Source organism: Prosopis cineraria, unplaced genomic scaffold, assembly GCF_029017545.1.
Source record: "Prosopis cineraria cultivar Desert tree isolate PC_DT_omini unplaced genomic scaffold, ASM2901754v1 PC387, whole genome shotgun sequence".
Taxonomy (NCBI): Eukaryota; Viridiplantae; Streptophyta; class Magnoliopsida; order Fabales; family Fabaceae; genus Prosopis; species Prosopis cineraria.
Window position 1 is genome coordinate 14,688 of NW_026555714.1, and position 17,916 is coordinate 32,603.

The 17,916-nt window shown below is 32.2% G+C and overlaps 2 protein-coding genes and 1 pseudogene across 2 annotated transcripts; 1 reads left to right on the forward strand and 2 right to left on the reverse strand.

Moving 5' to 3' along the window:
* The first annotated feature begins 4,029 nt into the window (after positions 1-4,029).
* On the forward strand, positions 4,030-10,126 carry LOC129296690 (protein decapping 5-like; annotated as a pseudogene).
* Positions 10,127-10,603: 477 nt separating this feature from the next.
* Positions 10,604-12,659, reverse strand: LOC129296689 (cytochrome P450 71D8-like). The gene is made up of 3 exons (XM_054935274.1): positions 12,164-12,659; positions 11,633-12,067; positions 10,604-11,513 (listed from the first exon to the last, which is right to left on the reverse strand). Exons 1-3 carry the CDS (start codon positions 12,629-12,631, stop codon positions 10,878-10,880), a joined length of 1,539 nt encoding a protein of 512 aa, XP_054791249.1. The 5' UTR covers positions 12,632-12,659; the 3' UTR covers positions 10,604-10,877.
* A 3,689-nt stretch (positions 12,660-16,348) lies between these two features.
* On the reverse strand, positions 16,349-17,531 carry LOC129296688 (clavaminate synthase-like protein At3g21360). Its single transcript, XM_054935273.1, has 3 exons — positions 17,166-17,531; positions 16,806-17,062; positions 16,349-16,694 (listed from the first exon to the last, which is right to left on the reverse strand). The coding sequence occupies exons 1-3, from the start codon at positions 17,529-17,531 to the stop codon at positions 16,349-16,351; spliced, it is 969 nt and encodes a 322-aa protein (XP_054791248.1).
* Positions 17,532-17,916: the final 385 nt, after the last annotated feature.

The window sequence follows — 17,916 nt, forward strand, 5'->3', positions numbered from 1 at the left end:
CAACCTTTGTTTGTGTTTACTTAAATCTGTTTCCTCCTGTAAAAGCCAATTCACCACTTGGTTACATTCCATTGGATCTAGGTCAAGCACAAGTATTCCTAGTTAATCTCTTTCATTGTTTTTACTTTTCCATGGTTTTACATTGTGATTCTTAGAGTTTATCAAATCACTTATATAGTTTACATTTGATGGCATTAGCCTTTAGTTATTGTACTCCTATTCTGGAAAAACTGTGATAAAAGATTTCATTACCTAACAATTGTCCAAAAGTATGTTTGGTCATGCCACGCAGAAATTTAAAAGTACATTTACAAAGTCATTTTGATAAAAGCAGCTCAGTTATGTTTTTCTTCCACATTAAGTTTCTCGCTAATTTTTTGTCTTTTAAAATGGACATTTAAAAAATATTTTATGATGTCCAAACAATATTTTGTTAAAAAGACTTTGGAGTTTGGACTCTTGAAAATCATAAATATAAGAACTTCCAATTATCGTAAATAACTAATTAAGACTACGAAATTAAATTTCAAGACCATGATCCTTTTTTATAATTTTAAAAATAATAATTTGATTAAAATGTAGCTATCTAAAATGCCAGCTTAAAATTCACTAGCATTAAAATCATTTTAATTAGGTTGTAAATTTAGTTTAATGAAGTTATAGAATTACTTTATTTAAATTGAAAATGTTTTTACTCCCATACTTGATTTTAAGTAGCTTAAAATTTGTTAATGCTGAAATCACTTTAATTAAATTGGAAATTTAGTTGAAAGGGGATATGAAATCACTTTATTTAAATTAGATAATGTTTTATTTCTAGACTTGCAAACATGGTCACCAGGGGTATTTTAGTTAAATTATTATTTTTAAAACTATAAAAAAATTATGATTCTAAATTTCATAATTCCATGGTCCTGATTTGTTATTTGTGATAATCAAAAGTCTTTATTTATAATTTTTTCCCCCTAAAAATAATAACCAAGTAGACGTTTTGTCATCTCATATAGTTGGAATAATCCCGTAGCTTTTGACATTTCTAAATCACATGATTTAGTCATGGGCAAAGTAACCAACATTTTTTAAATGTTTCAAACTAAAATTTAAATAAAAAATTATATTTTCAATTAGGTAATCAAACTAGATTTTGCAAGCTAATCAAACTTGCAGACCCTTGGTTGCCTCCTGCATGCCATTGATATTAGGCATATTTGTATTTTAATTAGGTATAATTGATTATGAAAAAATTGATACTAAATGATTTTTATTATAATTAATTATGCTATAATGAGATTATGTGTGGATATTATTTTTTTGAAAATTAATTTTATATGCAAAAATTACAATAAAGGAAATTATCTTTTAAGATTTAAATATTAATATAATTATATGTAATATTATTAAATTTGTTAAATTCAATTTGACAAAAAAAAGCGTAGTAGTGATCCAGTTAATATTTATATAATATTTAACATATATATAATTTCAGTAATTAATATTAATATTATATTGTAATATTATGGATCTTATTAATGCAAGAAGAAACTTTAGGTTTGTTTGGGTAGCCCTCAACAGTACATTCAAATCATATCTAGGATATATTTATGTCATATCTAACAAATAGTTGAATCTTTTAAATGTACTTTTGTTAGATGTAAATTAAAATTCAAATGAGCACTCCATTTCATAGCACTGTGTGATGGAAGGCATAAGAGATAGATACACATCTATAAGACAAGTACGAATTTAGACACATAACAAATGAGTCGAGCAGATAGAATTGAAAATCAGAAGTTACCCCAAATTGCTTAAAATAGAATGGAGTTTTAGAATGAAAAATTGATTATAAAAAAATATGGGTGTTGGGGTTCTTTTACTAAAGCCATGGTTATTGACACATAATTAATTAAATGTCTGTTTGAATTTTAGTTGGGTATAATAAATTATAAAAATAATTAATTAAGTGGTAGATTTTAATTATAATTGATTATGTTCTAACGTAATTTGCTTTGATACTGTTTTTATAAAATTAATTTTAACAAAATTGAAGATGTTTAGATAATTTTTCAGAATCAATTTTGGCTGTATACATTACTATAAAGGATATTACTTTTTAAAATTAAATTATTGATAAATTTGTATCTAATATTATTAAAGTTGTTCCATTTTATTTAAAAGGTAAAATATATTATTTAAACTACAAATATGATTAATTATAAAAAATTAAATTATATTAATATTAACAATTTAATTTACGTAAATTTTGGCAATATAGAAAATGTAACAATATCACAAATGATGCAAAATCTCTCTCTCTAAACTTTTGCAATAATCTTTGTCATGACTCTAAATTTTAACTTAATTTTTCTCTATTAATTAATATTTTATTTGAATTAGTGAAGAGGGATGGTTGATAAAAACTTATGCTAACAATTTTTTTGAGAATATAAAGTTTAAATTTTATTAAGACAAAAAAAAGAGAAAAGAACAGAGTTTGATTTTATTTTTATTAAATTATGTGCTTTCTTTGTAATTTTTTTTGAGTCTTTTTTTATAATTTTTTTCAATATTTTTGGTTAGCTATTATGCAAAAGCTCAGTTTCCCAGCTTCCCAAAAAAAAAAAAAATTGATCTTTAACACAAAAATATTTCACTCATAAAATATGTGTTTGGATAATTTTAATTTTTAATTGATTAAATGTTTAAATAATTGATTAAAAACGTTATCCAAACACACGCTAAAAGTGACTATCCAAACAACCACGTTAAGCATGACCCAAAGCTAATTAGCCTTGTACTTTATTTCAACAATATGTGTTTGGGAATCCATTTGGAGAGTACCAGACACAAGTTTCCAAAAATTTGATTATAATAATTCTGGCGAAAAAAGAAGATAATAACAAACGTATCGAAGGTTTAAAATGTTTTCCCAAACATGCCCGTTATTCTTCTTGCCAATTTTTTTTTTTGGAAGAATGATAAAAAAAATCTCAAAAAGATTAATAAATTTAAGTTAAATCTCAAGCTCCAAACTTTAAAAATTTACAATTTAATTTCTTAATTTTACAATTGTGTTGGGATGAATTTACAATTTATAATTGAGAGATTTAGTTGTAAATTCTTGAAATTTGGAATTTGGAATTTAACTTAAATTAATTAATTTTTTTGAAATCTCATTATCATTTTTCTTTTTGTTTTTTTGGACAGATTCTTGCCAAAATTGAAGAAGTCTTTTGTATGGGAGATGATTCTAGATTTTTTTTTTTTAGTTAGTGGTTTTTCTTTGTATGCTCCTTTTTTTTAATGTTTGTAAAACTTTAATACCCACTTCATTAAAAAATATAAAGCATATTTTGGGGTATTAGATGTTAGAAAATGTAAAGCATTTTCAATATTTTAAAGTATAATAATATATTTTTTTCTAAAAATGTCTTTAATAAATAAATCAGTTTATATTTATTTTTAAATGAAACATCCCATTCAATAAAAGAAAATATAAAAAGATAATATTAATTTAATGATAGTTAATTAATTTATTGAGATAAAATTTAATTAAAAATATTTCATATTTTTTCAATAGATAGAAGGGCCACAGACAAAGACAGGTTAAATATGAATAAAAGCAGCTCTTTTAATTTTTTATATGATTAAATGGATCTAAATGCCAAAAAATGTGCATAAACAAGACCTAACTTTTTTTTTTTGGGTAAAAAGCTCATCCGATTAGTACCAATGCTTAATGATTTTTCATAATTTATACATAATTCTGTTTACAATAAATTTATTAATTATTAATTCTTAATAATTTGATATAAATATATTGATTGATATTTTAGATTGAGATTAGCAAAAGAAAAAAAAAAAGATTTGCATCAAAAAGAAAATCTAGCATCGGCAAAGAAGTACAATCCTGTTGGACTGCATATCTGTGATAAGGATGGCCGAGTCCAAAGATGCTGACGTGGGCCCTTACCATTTGTTTTCATTTTCAGATAAAAATAATAATAAATTTATTTACCAAAGACCCGAAGATGCAGATATTGACCTTCATATCCCATCACTCGCGAGGCGATGAACCGATTGAAGCACAAAGCCTAAAAGGCAACATCCAATCCTTAACCCTAATGCTTGTGTGATAATCATTCCTGGTTTTTGATTTGATTGATTTGTTGGCTTCTTTAATTATGGCATCTGAGAGCGCTTCTCGATCTAGTTCCGCCGCCGATTCTTATGTTGGCAGTTTGATAAGCTTGACCTCCAAGAGTGAGATCAGATATGAAGGCATACTGTACAATATTAACACCGACGAGTCCAGTATTGGGCTCAGAAATGGTATTTCTTTTTAACTCTTGTGAGAATTTGTCGCTGATTTCATCTGGTTCCGATTCATTTTCAACTCAATTTGGGCTTATCAGTTTCAGATCTTTGAAGTTATGGCTAATGTTTGTTTATCTTTCTCGGAATTATTTGTTTCCTTTTCAAACCTGTTTTATGGCAAAGGGCAGTGACTTCCTGCTGGAAAAGAAGGGTTCTGACCGTTGTCTCTGTGTTTTCTTTGGGGAAAAAAATTAGGGGGTCTAATTGTATTTCACTGGCATCACGGTTGCATTTTTTATGATGAGCTGATGGTCCCTGTGCGTGAATTTGAATCGGAATGCTTCTTGTCTACCGCCCTTCAGTCAGTTTTCTTTATTTTATGTTTTCTTTTGTTTGTGACTTAATGTTGGGAAATCTTTTTCATGACTAATCTAGCTTCGGAGGGTTTTGGCATTGTGTTTCTTTTGGTTTTTGCATACTATTCTCACTGATCAGTGAATGATGAACTTGTGTATTTGTTGTTCACTCTCTTATCATTTTGTTCATCTCTGTTTGGTATTTTCTTATATGACTTGCTATAGTGGTAGGAATATGTTGTTAGTGATGTACATTAGAAAATGAAGGTGATGGCTAACTCCGCCCTTAAGAATCCTTTCCTTAGCAGCGGCCATGAGGACCTGAATTTGAATCTTAACTTCACCAGAGTTAGGAGTGAAGAGGTTACCTCTAGTTCAGTCACTTTAGTGACCCGCACTAATGACGAAGGAACTGATTTTTATTTTTTTTTAAGTTTAAATTGACGTTATTGTTTAGAGTTAGACTATTTTAATTATATTGAACTTGTTTTCCTTTCTGTTAGTGTATGAAATTGGAAGTTTATGAATTTCATTTGAAGTTCTCCCGTTCCTTCAGGTTTTTGCTCAGTCTCATAGGCAGCCATTTAAGAGAAATAAAATGCTTTCTTAGGAATAACTAATTCTGTGGGTTTTCTTGCCGTCTTCAATTATAATCAATCAAAACATGGGATATGCGATTTATTCATCACTTTGCTTCCATCATGAGAAGCATGAATAGTCCCACAAACATGTTGACATGACAACAAGCTGTCGGTTGGACTCTGTATTTGAAATGTCTGGATTTATGGGCTATATCTGTGCCAACAAGCTGTCATTGATTGACAACTGATGTTGTCATCATGCAGAAGCACCAGATATCTAGCTGCCAGAATTAAATTTGGGAAAAGAAACCTCTATGTATATAAGTTGATGCTTTGATAATGGAAAAAAATGAAAATGTTAATGGCTAATCATGTAGGTTGGCATGTTTTTCTGTTTGATTGTATATTTAGTGAGGCCTTCTGGTTCTGTGGACCACAATTGGTGTGTAACTTATGTGGGGGGATTTCTTTTAACAATTTGGATGATTCCTGCTCCAAACACTGTTGGCTTATTTCAAGACCCTCACGTCACTTGAGGCTTATTCATATGCTTAATGGTGTATACAGTTATTGTTGTCCATTGACTCTTTTGTGTTTGTGTGGCAGTGCGATCATTCGGAACGGAGGGGAGGAAAAAGGATGGTCCACAAATTCCTCCAGGAGACAAGGTGTATGAGTATATACTATTTCGTGGGAGTGACATTAAGGTATCCCATGAGGAACACAACCAAATAATTTTTTTCTTCAAACTCATTATGCTTTTAGTTTCTATAGGAGATTCTGCTAATGGTGTTTGATGTTTTTATGGTAATTTTCCTTGAGAGGCATGCCATTCATGTCATTTCAATACTAGGTCATTTTAATGCAAATCCAGATGCTCTCTGTCTTTTTATAATCATTTTGTGACACAGGCTTCGTCTAGAAGTTAATTCTGCAGATTCTGAGCCTTTGATTATTTCTTCAGTATATTATCACGAGGCTCATCAGCTGATATATCTGTTATTCTTTTCCCACAGGATTTACAGGTTAAATCTTCTCCACCTGTACATCCTACTCCACCAATCAACAATGACCCAGCTATTATTCAGGTAAATGAGAGGTTTTTGACATACACAAGGCCAAAGTAACAAAGATGCCCCCTAATGTTATGAAATGGCTCTTGCAGTCTCACTATCCTCGCCCAGTCACCACATCTACCAGCTTACCTTCTTCAGGAAGTGGCCCTTTGAATGATCTTAATTCCCATACAAGTCAGCTTGGAATGCCTGGGACAAATTTTCCTGTGCCCTTGCCTTTGTATCAACCTGGAGGGAACCAGGGATCATGGGGAGCTTCACCGGCTGCCCCAAATGCAAATGGTGGTGGTCTTGCTATGCCAATGTATTGGCCAGGATATTATGGTGCCCCAAATGGCCTTCCTCATATACCCCAGCAGTCTTTGCTTCGACCACCTCCTGGCTTATCGATGCCTTCTTCAATGCAGCAGCCAATTCAGTATACCAATTTAACGCCGCTCTGCCAACTGGATCTTCAACTTTGCCAGAACTCCCACTGTCTTTAGTCTCTGCAAGTTCTAGTTCCCCTATTGTAACATCTGCTTCTTTACCACAACCAAATCTGGCATCAACTTTACCACCAGTACCTTCTACTGCATTAGCTTCTGAAACCTTGCCCATATCAATGCCAAACAAGGCACCTACTATTTCGCTTGTAACAGCCACGCTTGCAGCTAACTTACCATCATTGACTCCTTTGGTCGCTTCCAGTCTAGATGTAAATGCTATAGTGCCACCAATCTCCAACAAACCTAATGCAGCTTCAAGTTCAAGCTTGCCGTATCAAACTGTATCCCAATTGACACCTGCCAATGTTGGGACAAATTCTGTCCGTGCAGAAACAACCACCCCTTCTCTGGTAACACCGGGTCAATTATTGCAGTCTGGACCAAGCATAGTTTCTCCATCTACTTCTGTGCAGACCTCCCATAAGGATGTTGAAGTGGTTGAGGTTTCATCAACGTCATCTCCAGATCTTACTGCGCCAGTTTCTGCTGAAAATCAACCCCCCATACTGCCATTGCCAGTGACCTTGCGACCAACTCATAGGGTATTCTTCTTTTGCTCCTTATGTCTTGTGCATACACAACTATATGCAGATAGAATTTGGTCTTGCATGTTCTTGTATGTTTGTATGCAATGGTAGACTGGAGAATTGTTACTGAGCTCCATTATCTTCTTGTCATCTTTGGCTACTTGATTAAACTGTCACTTAGAGCTAATATTGGCAGGGTACTGTATATTCTGTGAACTAGTGTCTGTTCAAATCGGTAATTTATGTTTTTTTTTCTTTTTAGTTTCGATAATCTCTCTTTTCTTCTTCACTGTATTTTATCCTTCTGTTCCTTGGTTTGAATTTTAAGTAGGATTTGTCTGGATTGATTTCTGGTTTTTTTGCAAGCATAGTGACTGATATGTGCCATTTTCAATGCATATATTTTTAAACATTCTGACCTGTTTCATCCATATATAGAAATACAATATGACTGGATGAGCATTTTTATCACATTGAATTCTCTTCCCATCTCACCCTGTTTTAATTTCAAGGACTGACATTTTGGTTGCACTTTCTTCAGCCTAGTGGGTGTGCTCAAAGTTATCAGCATCATAGTTATGGTTACAGGGGTCGTGGAAGAGGAAGAGGAACTGGGGTATGCTGCTTGATCTACTTTTTAATTCTTTATAAATTGGGGATAACTGACCATACAAGTATCGAAATTAAAGCTTATTGGAATACTTGAAACTTCTAAGAGTGGGGGTTTCTTATTTTTTCATTTGAGGTTTGACTCCTTCATCACTGTACCTTTGTTTAAGATGTGACTTTTTCCATTATTAGTGAATCAAAATTATGAACTGATGCTTACAGTATTTCTTGATGTGACTATATGAGATCTTTAATGGTTGAGCTACTTCTGTGTTTCTCTCTCTATAATGCTTGTTGAGTAATCCAGATGACATAAAGAGAGTTTATAAAAAACCTGCACTGGGGTTATTTCACTAATTTGAACTTTATTTGTTGGTTGAAATTGTTGATATTTGTGAGCCTGTACTATGATAGATGAGATTATAGAAGTTGAAACTAATGATATTGCAGGGTCCACGCCCAGTCACAAAATTTACTGAAGACTTTGATTTCACGGCAATGAATGAGAAGTTCAATAAGGATGAAGTATGGGGTCATCTTGGTAAAACCAACAAGTCACATTCAAAAGAAAAGGACGGGGAAGAAAATGTTAGCGATGAGGATGATGGTCAAGATGGTTACAATGGTGAAGAATCAAAAGTTGAGGTTAAGGTAGCATATCGTATTCAATATCTTGCATGCAACTTGAAGTTTGGTGGTTCTGTTTGTGTATTAAATCTTAAATATTAATTAATGGTCAGTGTTTCATTCTGCTTTTCATGATTTACGCAGGCTGTCTACAATAAGGATGATTTCTTCGACACACTCTCTTGCAACTCGCTTGACCATGATCAACATAATGGAAGGACTAGATATTCGGAACAAATTAAGATTGATACTGAGGTAAAAAGTTTATCTTGGTTTGGCATTTTTTTTTGGGGAGAGTTTCAATTAAGGACCATGAATGAGACTTAATTACTGGTGGGCTCCAAAAAAATCTGAAATTTCAGTTTAGTCTAGTGAAATTAAAGTGGAAATAATTTCAACGGTGAAAAGATTAAATTACATTTCACTTGTTATGTAGAATCATTAGTTGTTAATTTTTTACTTAATTTGTTAATTTATCGGTATGAATTGTAAATTACATCCGTTTGTCAAACAAGTCATGACATTAGTTATTAAATTACTAACTTTACTTGTTAATTTACTAACGTCAATTATAAATTACAATATCTATTAGTAATTTACAACTAATTTTAGTAAATTAACAAGTAAAGTTAATAATTTAATTACTAGTATTGTTGATTGTGATTGAACAATTGATGTGAAGTTTTGTATAATTATTGACATAAATTCATGTAATTTACAACTTCTATTATTAAATTAACAAGTGAGATAAGAAAATTAAGAACTAAGGATTTTGCATAACAAGTGAAGGGTAGATTGGTCTTTTCACTATTAAAATTATTTCCACTTTATTTCTCCTATGTTGAAGTTTCAAATTTTTTTGAGACCCACTAGTAATTAAGTCCCATCCATGGTCCTTAATTGAAATTTTCCCCATTTGTTTTTTCTTCTGGAGACACTGTTTGATATATTTTTCTTGTACATGTTGCAGACATTTGGTGATTTTGTGAGGCATCGAGGTGGTCGAGGAGGCCGTGGTCTCTTACGTGGTGGTCGTTTTCGGGGCGGTTATTATGGGAAAGGATATGGTTATACACCAAGAGGAAGAGGACGTGGCATGTCAGGTCGTCCTTAGGTGTCTGTTTGTGTTTGAGACCTCAAGTTTCGCGGGCAAAAGTCACTTGCTAAAGTAGCAAATTATCTTGAGGCTATGCTGCAATATCTGTTATATCTGGTTTCTGTTTTTTCCGCTCAATAAGTAGGACATTGTCTTAGCTCTTCATTTGCCCACTTTTGTTAACCATGCCCTGAAGCATCTGGTTCGGTGGAAAGAATTTTACACCATTTTTATTTTAGCGAATCAAGAAGGTAAAAGATTAGACTAGTTTCTTTGGGATATACGTGTTGTTAAGAAATGTAAGCAAATCAGAGCAGACATATTTTGCATTGTAAATGCAAGGTCACCTTTTTTAGGCATGCGATTGACTTGTGACAATTTGGTTTCTTGTGTTATGCCTTGTATTAATGGAAAATTGATGAAGTGGGACATGTACGTGTATGCTTAGGTTTTGCAAATTTGTAACTTCCAATAACGCGTAATTCAATTACCCAAAGTTTGTAAATAACAAATTATGCGAAGTGACTGTTGATAATACTCGCTCAGGTCATATTTCATGTTGGTGCGAGAAAACTTTTTGTTAATATATATGTATATATTTTCAATAAGCATACATTTAGAAACTTACTAAATTATTAGAGAGATTTAACGAGTTTTAATTTTTTTTAATCTCTATTATAGGTAAGTAACTTGTACATTTTTGTTTTGGGTAAAAACCTGTAAAAAGTCTAGGGGAAGTATACGTAAATTTCTGGTCCTCTTTTTTTTTTTTTAAATGAAACTTCGTACTGCATTCGTTTTTTTTTTTTTTTTAATTTTGACTCTAATTAAATCTTGATCCTGCCATTGTGTCTTTGTAAGACTTTTAATCATTGTAACACATGTATTCCTTAACCTATTGCATTGCATTTGAAGATATCGTGAGCATCTGAAAGCACTTTGATATCTGGTGTCATTACTATTCAAACTAAGAAATACAACAATTATTTGCCATATATGACTCAGCATTTTGCAGAAATTGTCATCATTATTTTCACCTTTCTGACTAATACATTTTCGAAGATTGGGACTTAAGTTTCTAACCCTTGCAAAATTCATATTTGCAAAAGCCACTGGATATAAGTCTGATAACAAAATCTAGCTAGTGCATCTTGAAATTTGTGCAGGTAAATAGATAGATAGACAAATAGAAAGCTAGGTACTTCATTTGGAAATGCCAAGAAGAGGATCAATATATGGTGTGGGGATCAAACACAGATTATTTTTCCTTCTAGCTGTAGTGGCAAAAGTTTCAGTCATGTCTAAATCTTCTGGTTTCATCCCATTTGTGAGTTCCCAGTCAAAGTGGTACAATAAGCTAGCTAGAGGAAGCTCAATGCTTGCTAAACCAAATGAAATTCCTGGACACATTCTTCTTCCTGCTCCAAAAGGGATGTACTCAAAGTTTGTTCCTCTGAAATCAATATCAGAGTTTCCTTGGAACCTCTCTGGTATAAACCTCTCAGCATCATACCAGTAATTTGGATCTCTTCCAAGTGCCCATGCATTTATTATGACTTGAGTTTTGATGGGTATTTCATACCCATTAATCTGACATGTTTCTCTGCATTCTCTTGGGACCAATAAAGGAACTGGCGGGTGCAGCCTCAAAGTTTCTTTGATTACTGATTTTAAGTAACTAAGTTGTATCATGTCACTATCACCAATTACTTTCTTTCCTCTACAAGCATTTCTAACCTCAGCTTGTGCCTTGTTCATCACTTTTGGATTTCTCATCATTTCTGACATGGCCCATTCTAATACTGTTGCTGAAGTATCAGTTCCACCACTAAACATATCCTGCAATAATTATGCAAGCAAAGGTATCATTAGATTATCAAACCACATGCAGATCCAAGAAACTACCTTGTGTACTATGATAGACCAACATATATCGGTAAGTAATTAGTAGTACTAACCGAAATAACAGCTTTAATGTTGTCGGTTGTAATGGGGATGTCAAGACTTTCACTATGCTGAATTCTTAGAAGAACCTGAACAAGATTTTCTTCTCCCAAGGCACTCTGACCTGCTTCTGCTCTCATATACTTCTTTTGATTCTCCTGGAGAATATCCTCTAAAACCTTGTCAAATTTCTTGTGAATCTTCACTAGCTTTGCGTCCATTCCAATCATGAGATGAACAAGTTTCATTGAAGGAAACAAATCAGCAAACTGAAACCTGGCCAATTGTTCTAACGCTGTGTGGAGCAATTGCACAAGCTCTTCTCCATATTCACGCTCGTCTCCAAATGCTACCCTCCTGACTATAGAACTTGTTAAAGAGTAAACCTTGCTTGTAAGATCGAAAACCGAACCTACTGATGATTGAATTGACTCTATCAGCTTAGATACCTGATAAAGATATATTGAAACTCACAAAATTTATTAAATATAGAAAATATGGATCTAATTATACTAGAATATATATATATATATATATATCAGTACCTCATCTTGTCGTATACATGAGAAGGATTGAACTTTCTTGGCACTTAAGAGCTCAAGAGTACATATTTTTCTCATCTGTCTCCAGTAATCACCGTAAGGGGCAAAAGCAATATCGGTTGCTCCATAAGAAAGAATCTGAGCACTGAAAGTTTGAGGCCTCTGAACAAAGGCAAGATCATGGGTCTTCATGATCTCTTTAGCCAAATCAGGAGATGATATTATCACTGCAGAAATCTCACCAAGTTGAAGATGCATGAAAGGTCCGTGTTTGAGGGAAAGTTCTCGAAGGGCATGATGTGGAAGTGAATGGCTTGCTAGCTGATGAAGGTTTCCCAGTATAGGAAGCTTCCATGGCCCTGGGATTTGGGTCTTTTTAGCTTTGTCTTTTGGCTTTGCGAGCCGAAGCAACAAGATCAGGAAGAGCAAGAGGAATGGAATAAGAAGTAAGAAAGAAAATTGGAATTCCATAAGGATTAGCTTCTACAGTGTAAACTTGAAATTGATATATAGTTCAAACTATATTTCTGCGTGTCTAACAGAAATATCCAAACAAGTGAAGACTTTTGTTAAATTGCGGGGCCGCGTGGGGAGACTTTTATTGCAGAGACCAAACAAGCAAACTATTATATACTCGTACGTTAAGAAATGTAAGGCATTTTTAATCAAATCTCACTTTCAATAAAATAATTATATACTTTTTAATTAATTTTATTTTTTTATATTTATTTCTATTAAACACTCTACAATAAATATAAAATCATTATCAATAGGAATACTTTTAACATTCAACTTTTTAAAAAATAGCTTACACTTTTTAATGGAGTCAGTACATGTATTATTTTGGCTGCTTTTTAGATGGTTTAGAAGTTGAATTAACTTGTCCTAAAGTTTTAAGTTCTATTTTCGAATATGTAATTTTGTTAAATAAATACATTAAAGGCTTCCTGAGATGGTTATAAAACTGCCGTTGATGATAATGATTAATGAGAGCTCGAATTAGCTTGAGTGAAAGGGAAGAAAGAGACTGTTTTAAAGTGACAGGAAAAAAGAGAGAGAGAGAGAGAGAGAGAGAGAGAGAGAGAGAGAGAGAGAGAGAGAGAATTTTGAAAGGAAAGAATGCGGCCACTTTTTAGTTGATAAAGGGGTTGATAATAATTAATGACTTTTTAAGATCTATTTAACTGAATTATATTGATTAAGAAATTTGGTTAAAATTATTTGAGTATTTTGATTTAAAAAAAATTTACTGAATATTCCAAAACTACCCATTAATTTCACTATAATCTTATCCGTCTACAATTAGTGAAAGGCATTTTTTAAAATAACATAATAAATCCTACGATACTTATCGAGAAATATCTTATATCATGAAATATGAAAAACTCCTAAAATGCTAGCATATATTTATAAAAAAACAACTAAAGGAGAGTATAGTCTTTTTAGTTTTTCTAAAATATCAATACAAAATAACTTTTAGAAGGAATATAATATTTGATTCAAAATAAGTTATCTTGTGAAGTTAACTATTTTTTTCCAACTTTACTCTGACCTTATTCTAAAATATTTTATATTTATGACACGAGGAAGTACTATATGCGAGAAATGCGTGCATTCAATTATCCAATCACGTGGAAATAAAATATCCAATAATGTGTGGGTGAAACATGATAATATTTTCAAGTTTCTTAGTATATAGAGTGATAAAATTAAAAAAAAATCCACATATTTTTTATCTCCTTAATATTTTTTTATTCATTTATAAATCATTTTTGACATATTTTATCAAAATCAACAAAGACTTTAAAATTTATTAACTCTAATTAAATGTTTAATAAACTTTAAACTTTATTAATGTTAAACATACATACTTTAAATGTAATGGTGAGAGGGCATGGTTTATGGCTGCAAGTTCTGAGAAGTCACCTTGGCATTTGAAAAAAACTCACATATTTTACGTCGGATTATTTCTTCCAAGCTAAACTCACTGAATCAAAGCCTTTTCTTTAATGGGGATGGCAAGTTATCCTAACGGATCTAAAGTTGAGAGAATAATTTTTATAATAAATGAGTTTAAAATTTATAGTATTATTAGACTTTAAATTTAAAAAATAATTTATTCATTTATCTTACAATTTGAGAAAGAGGTAGTATTTTTTAAGCAAAATAATAATTTTCAAGAGGTATCTATGACATTTTTTCCAAATTATTCTTCATTAAGTAATAGTATTATTAGATAAAAAATTAAAGATTCATCATAAAGGCATTTTAGTCTAAATATTTAATTTCAAATATAATTATTAAGATTCATTAACTTTTCTTAAATTCTGTGAGTAGATTGAAATTTGCTTATATATAATTATATGGTAAAGGTATAAATTTGGCTATCAATTATTTTTTTTAAGAATACTAAATAGCTTATATTATGAGGTGGTGTAAAATAAATTTTTAACTTTAAAAAATAAAGTATCTAGTAGCCTTCATTAATTTCACTCAATGAAAGTTAGGTGGGGCCTACAAAATTTGACTGAAAATGACACATTGCACTTCATCTCAGCATGTGAAAAAATAAAAATTTAGCCACAAATTATTTTTAAAAAAACATTAGATAGGCTCTACTATAAAAAATGATCCTGTATCTTTCCTTCAATTTTAACCAAACGTTGTTTATTTTAAAGCTTATGAGACCCACAACTAGTCAATCTCTTCAATCTTCTTGTCTTTGCTCTTAGTCTCAGGCTCAGCTTGAGAATAAGATATTCAAAAAGTTCTTACCTAAAGACATTTACAATGATGATACCAACAAAATAAAAGAAGACAAGATTTCATTTAAATCTATGTGGCAATTCAAGCAAAGTAGCAATTCGAATGTGATACTACTACGCATGAGAGAAGTTTGATTCTAGTTTAATTTAGTTGTGGGTTTCATGAGTTTGAAAATAAACAATGTTTGGTCAAACTTGATAAGAAGGTGCTGGATGATTTTTTTTTTTATAGTAGAGTTACTAATTGCTCTTAGAAAAATAATTTATAACTAAATTTGTACTTTTATTTACTGAGGTGAAGTGTCATATGTTATTTCAGTCAAAAATTTATGGGCCTCACATGAAAATTAACGTTTGTTAACCAAAAATTAACAGAGACTACTAGATGCTTTGTTTTTAAAATTGAGAATTTATTTTATATCTCCTTATAATATAAGCTACTCAATACTCTTGAAAAAATAGTTGATGACTAAATTTACACTTTTATTCTATAATTATATAAAGAAAGAGGGAGTAACTTACTAAAGTAAAGTAATAAAGTTTTCAATGTTAGTCCCGAAACAGTTCCACAATTAGAATTGGGAATATTAGCTGGTTTTATGGGGCTATCCATTTAAACTTGTTTTTTTTTTTACCCCTTAAAAATAAGATATTTTAAATTTTTAAATTACATTTAGATTTTAGAATATGTGTTTGTACTTTAAAATTAAGATTAATATTATTTATTTTAAATTTTTAAAAATTATAATTTATAATTTAGAAAATGAATTTGTAAAATTATAATATAAAATTAAAATTTAAAAAAAATAAAAAAAATTACACGCTGGGCCTTGAATTCGATTAATAAAAGGCTTGTTTTAAAAAATTGATCAATTTTAAAACAATCAAGCTTTTGGGTTTGAATTGATATGGCCCAAGCACACCTGTTTACTGGATCTATCGGCATTGCATTTTTTTGGGGGTGAAATCTACAACGCGGTTTAATCAACACAAAGGTGAAAAATCTGTTTTTTTTTTTTTTATTTGGCGAGTAACAAGGGTGAAAAATTAAACCCCTACTTTGAACACAAAAACACTGTTGCTTAAATCCAATGCACGTCTAGTGTAGAAGAAAATTCAAACAATGGTAATTATATTAATTTGAAAATGCATCCACACCAATCCAAAACAACAACAACGGAACATGAAAACAAAACCAATTACAAATACAACAATTATAGATACAGATATGCTATTTTATCTTCAAAGAAAAAGAGAGATAGTTAGTCCATTATTTTGGGCAAGACTCATAAAAGCGATCAACCTCGTCTATCTTTTTCTTCAATTATTGTTATTCTTGGAACCTAATAAGAAATTATATATTTTGATTACTAGATGTTTGGATTAATATATAATAATGGTGAAGGATCCAAACCAATTCTGATTACTTGCAAGTAGCAACCAGAACTCTTCTGGGAGGAAGGGAAGGTCTTCTGCCATGAAGCAAAGCCATGTTATCCAAGAACAGAACATCGCCTTTCTCCCACTTGAACTGTATGCTTTCTTCTTCAATGATCTCTCCACACCTCTTCACCACGTGGCTTGCAATCTCACTTCCATCCGCCATTGTCGCCGAGCTCAGTTCCTTCCCATACATTCCCACCACTGTGTTGAACCACATCCTTCTTCCTTTCCTTCCTTCAAACACCCTCGTCAATGGCCTCGGCCCTAGAATCGTCTTCACTCCGCCGTTCGGAAGCCACTCCATGTCCATCCCCAGAGCTTTTGCCCTGCATGCAACAGTTTGATCAAAACATGTGTACTCGTCAATGAGTGATTGCTCCTCATCCCAGCAACAGTTCTTACATGAGAGAATTGAATTTGAAGATAGAAGAGAGTACCTTCTTTCAGCTTCCTCGCGATCTGAGGTCCCAAAAGCGTCTTCCCATCCTCTGCCTCGCATGGATGAATTGTCGTTCTGAGTACTACGTGCTGTGAATGAGTACTTCAACCCCTTCTCTTCCATTTCCTTCACCTCTTCTGGAAACTCCTCCAGCATCTTCTCCGTCACTTTGAAGCTCGGAACAAATGGAGTCTCTCCTCCTTCTGGCGGCGGTATCTCGCAGAAGAGTATCACTTTCTTCGGACTCTCTTTGATCTGCAAAACCATATATACAAGACATGATCACTGTTGTACATAATATGAAGTGCCATATATATGTCATTACTGTGTGATTAATTTGAAGAGTAATATGACGTACCAGCACCATTTCATGGTGATAGTATATGAACTCTGAGAGGGGTCCTTCATTGGCAGTCCAAACTCTCTTGTAAATATGAGTACGAGGTGCTGGTCCCACGTAGCGAATGTCATCCCAGCCGCAGGTTTCGACGATGTCGTTGAAGTCAACGGCATTGTTGACAGTAAAACCTCGAAGAAGAACGGCACTGTTCTTGATGATCATCTGCTCAAACCAGTCCTTGTTGTTTCTGAGAGCTGAGAGTAACGATTCCAAGTCACTCTTGTTTGGCTGTGGAGGTTGAAGCACCAAAGGGATGGTTTCTCCATCTACTATTTTCTCTCCCTCGCATTTTCCAACCTTGAAATCTTTGCACGAGAACTCCATTTCTGCCCCTTGATTTTCTTTTTCTTGTCTCTCTCTGTCTGGTTTCAAATCTTGGTTTTGCTTGTGAGGATTTATTGAGCTTCATGAAGGCTATATATATAGTGGTTTTGGAATTGGCAATTCCTAGACTTGAATGCTACGTGTTTGTCTCTTTCCTTGCCGTCGGCCGTTATGAATGAATATTCTTGATTTCTTGTCATCTTTTTTATAGTTATTTGTTTTTTCGCATCTATATATTAAAATATTTCTTATCACTAATTCTTTTCTCTCTCTCGTAACAAACCAAATTTCTAGTATTTTAGAGTACTTCCAGTCTAAGGCTGCCTGCTTTTATAGATTCAATCAATTTACAAATAAATAAATAAGAATGACAGAAAGGTAGTTT

Bases quoted from the DNA above. Each gene is read 5' to 3' on its own strand.
- LOC129296688 (XM_054935273.1), bottom strand. From the start codon at position 17,531: ATGGAGTTCTCGTGCAAAGATTTCAAGGTTGGAAAATGCGAGGGAGAG. The intron at 17,063-17,165 runs GTACGTCATATT...ATGGTTTTGCAG, and splicing joins ATCACCATGAAATGGTGCTG to ATCAAAGAGAGTCCGAAGAA. The intron at 16,695-16,805 runs GTACTCTCTTCT...TGTTGCATGCAG, and splicing joins CGCGAGGAAGCTGAAAGAAG to GGCAAAAGCTCTGGGGATGG.
- LOC129296689 (XM_054935274.1), bottom strand. From the start codon at position 12,631: ATGGAATTCCAATTTTCTTTCTTACTTCTTATTCCATTCCTCTTGCTC. The intron at 12,068-12,163 runs GTACTGATATAT...TATCTTTATCAG, and splicing joins CATGTATACGACAAGATGAG to GTATCTAAGCTGATAGAGTC. The intron at 11,514-11,632 runs GTTAGTACTACT...TAATTATTGCAG, and splicing joins ACATTAAAGCTGTTATTTCG to GATATGTTTAGTGGTGGAAC.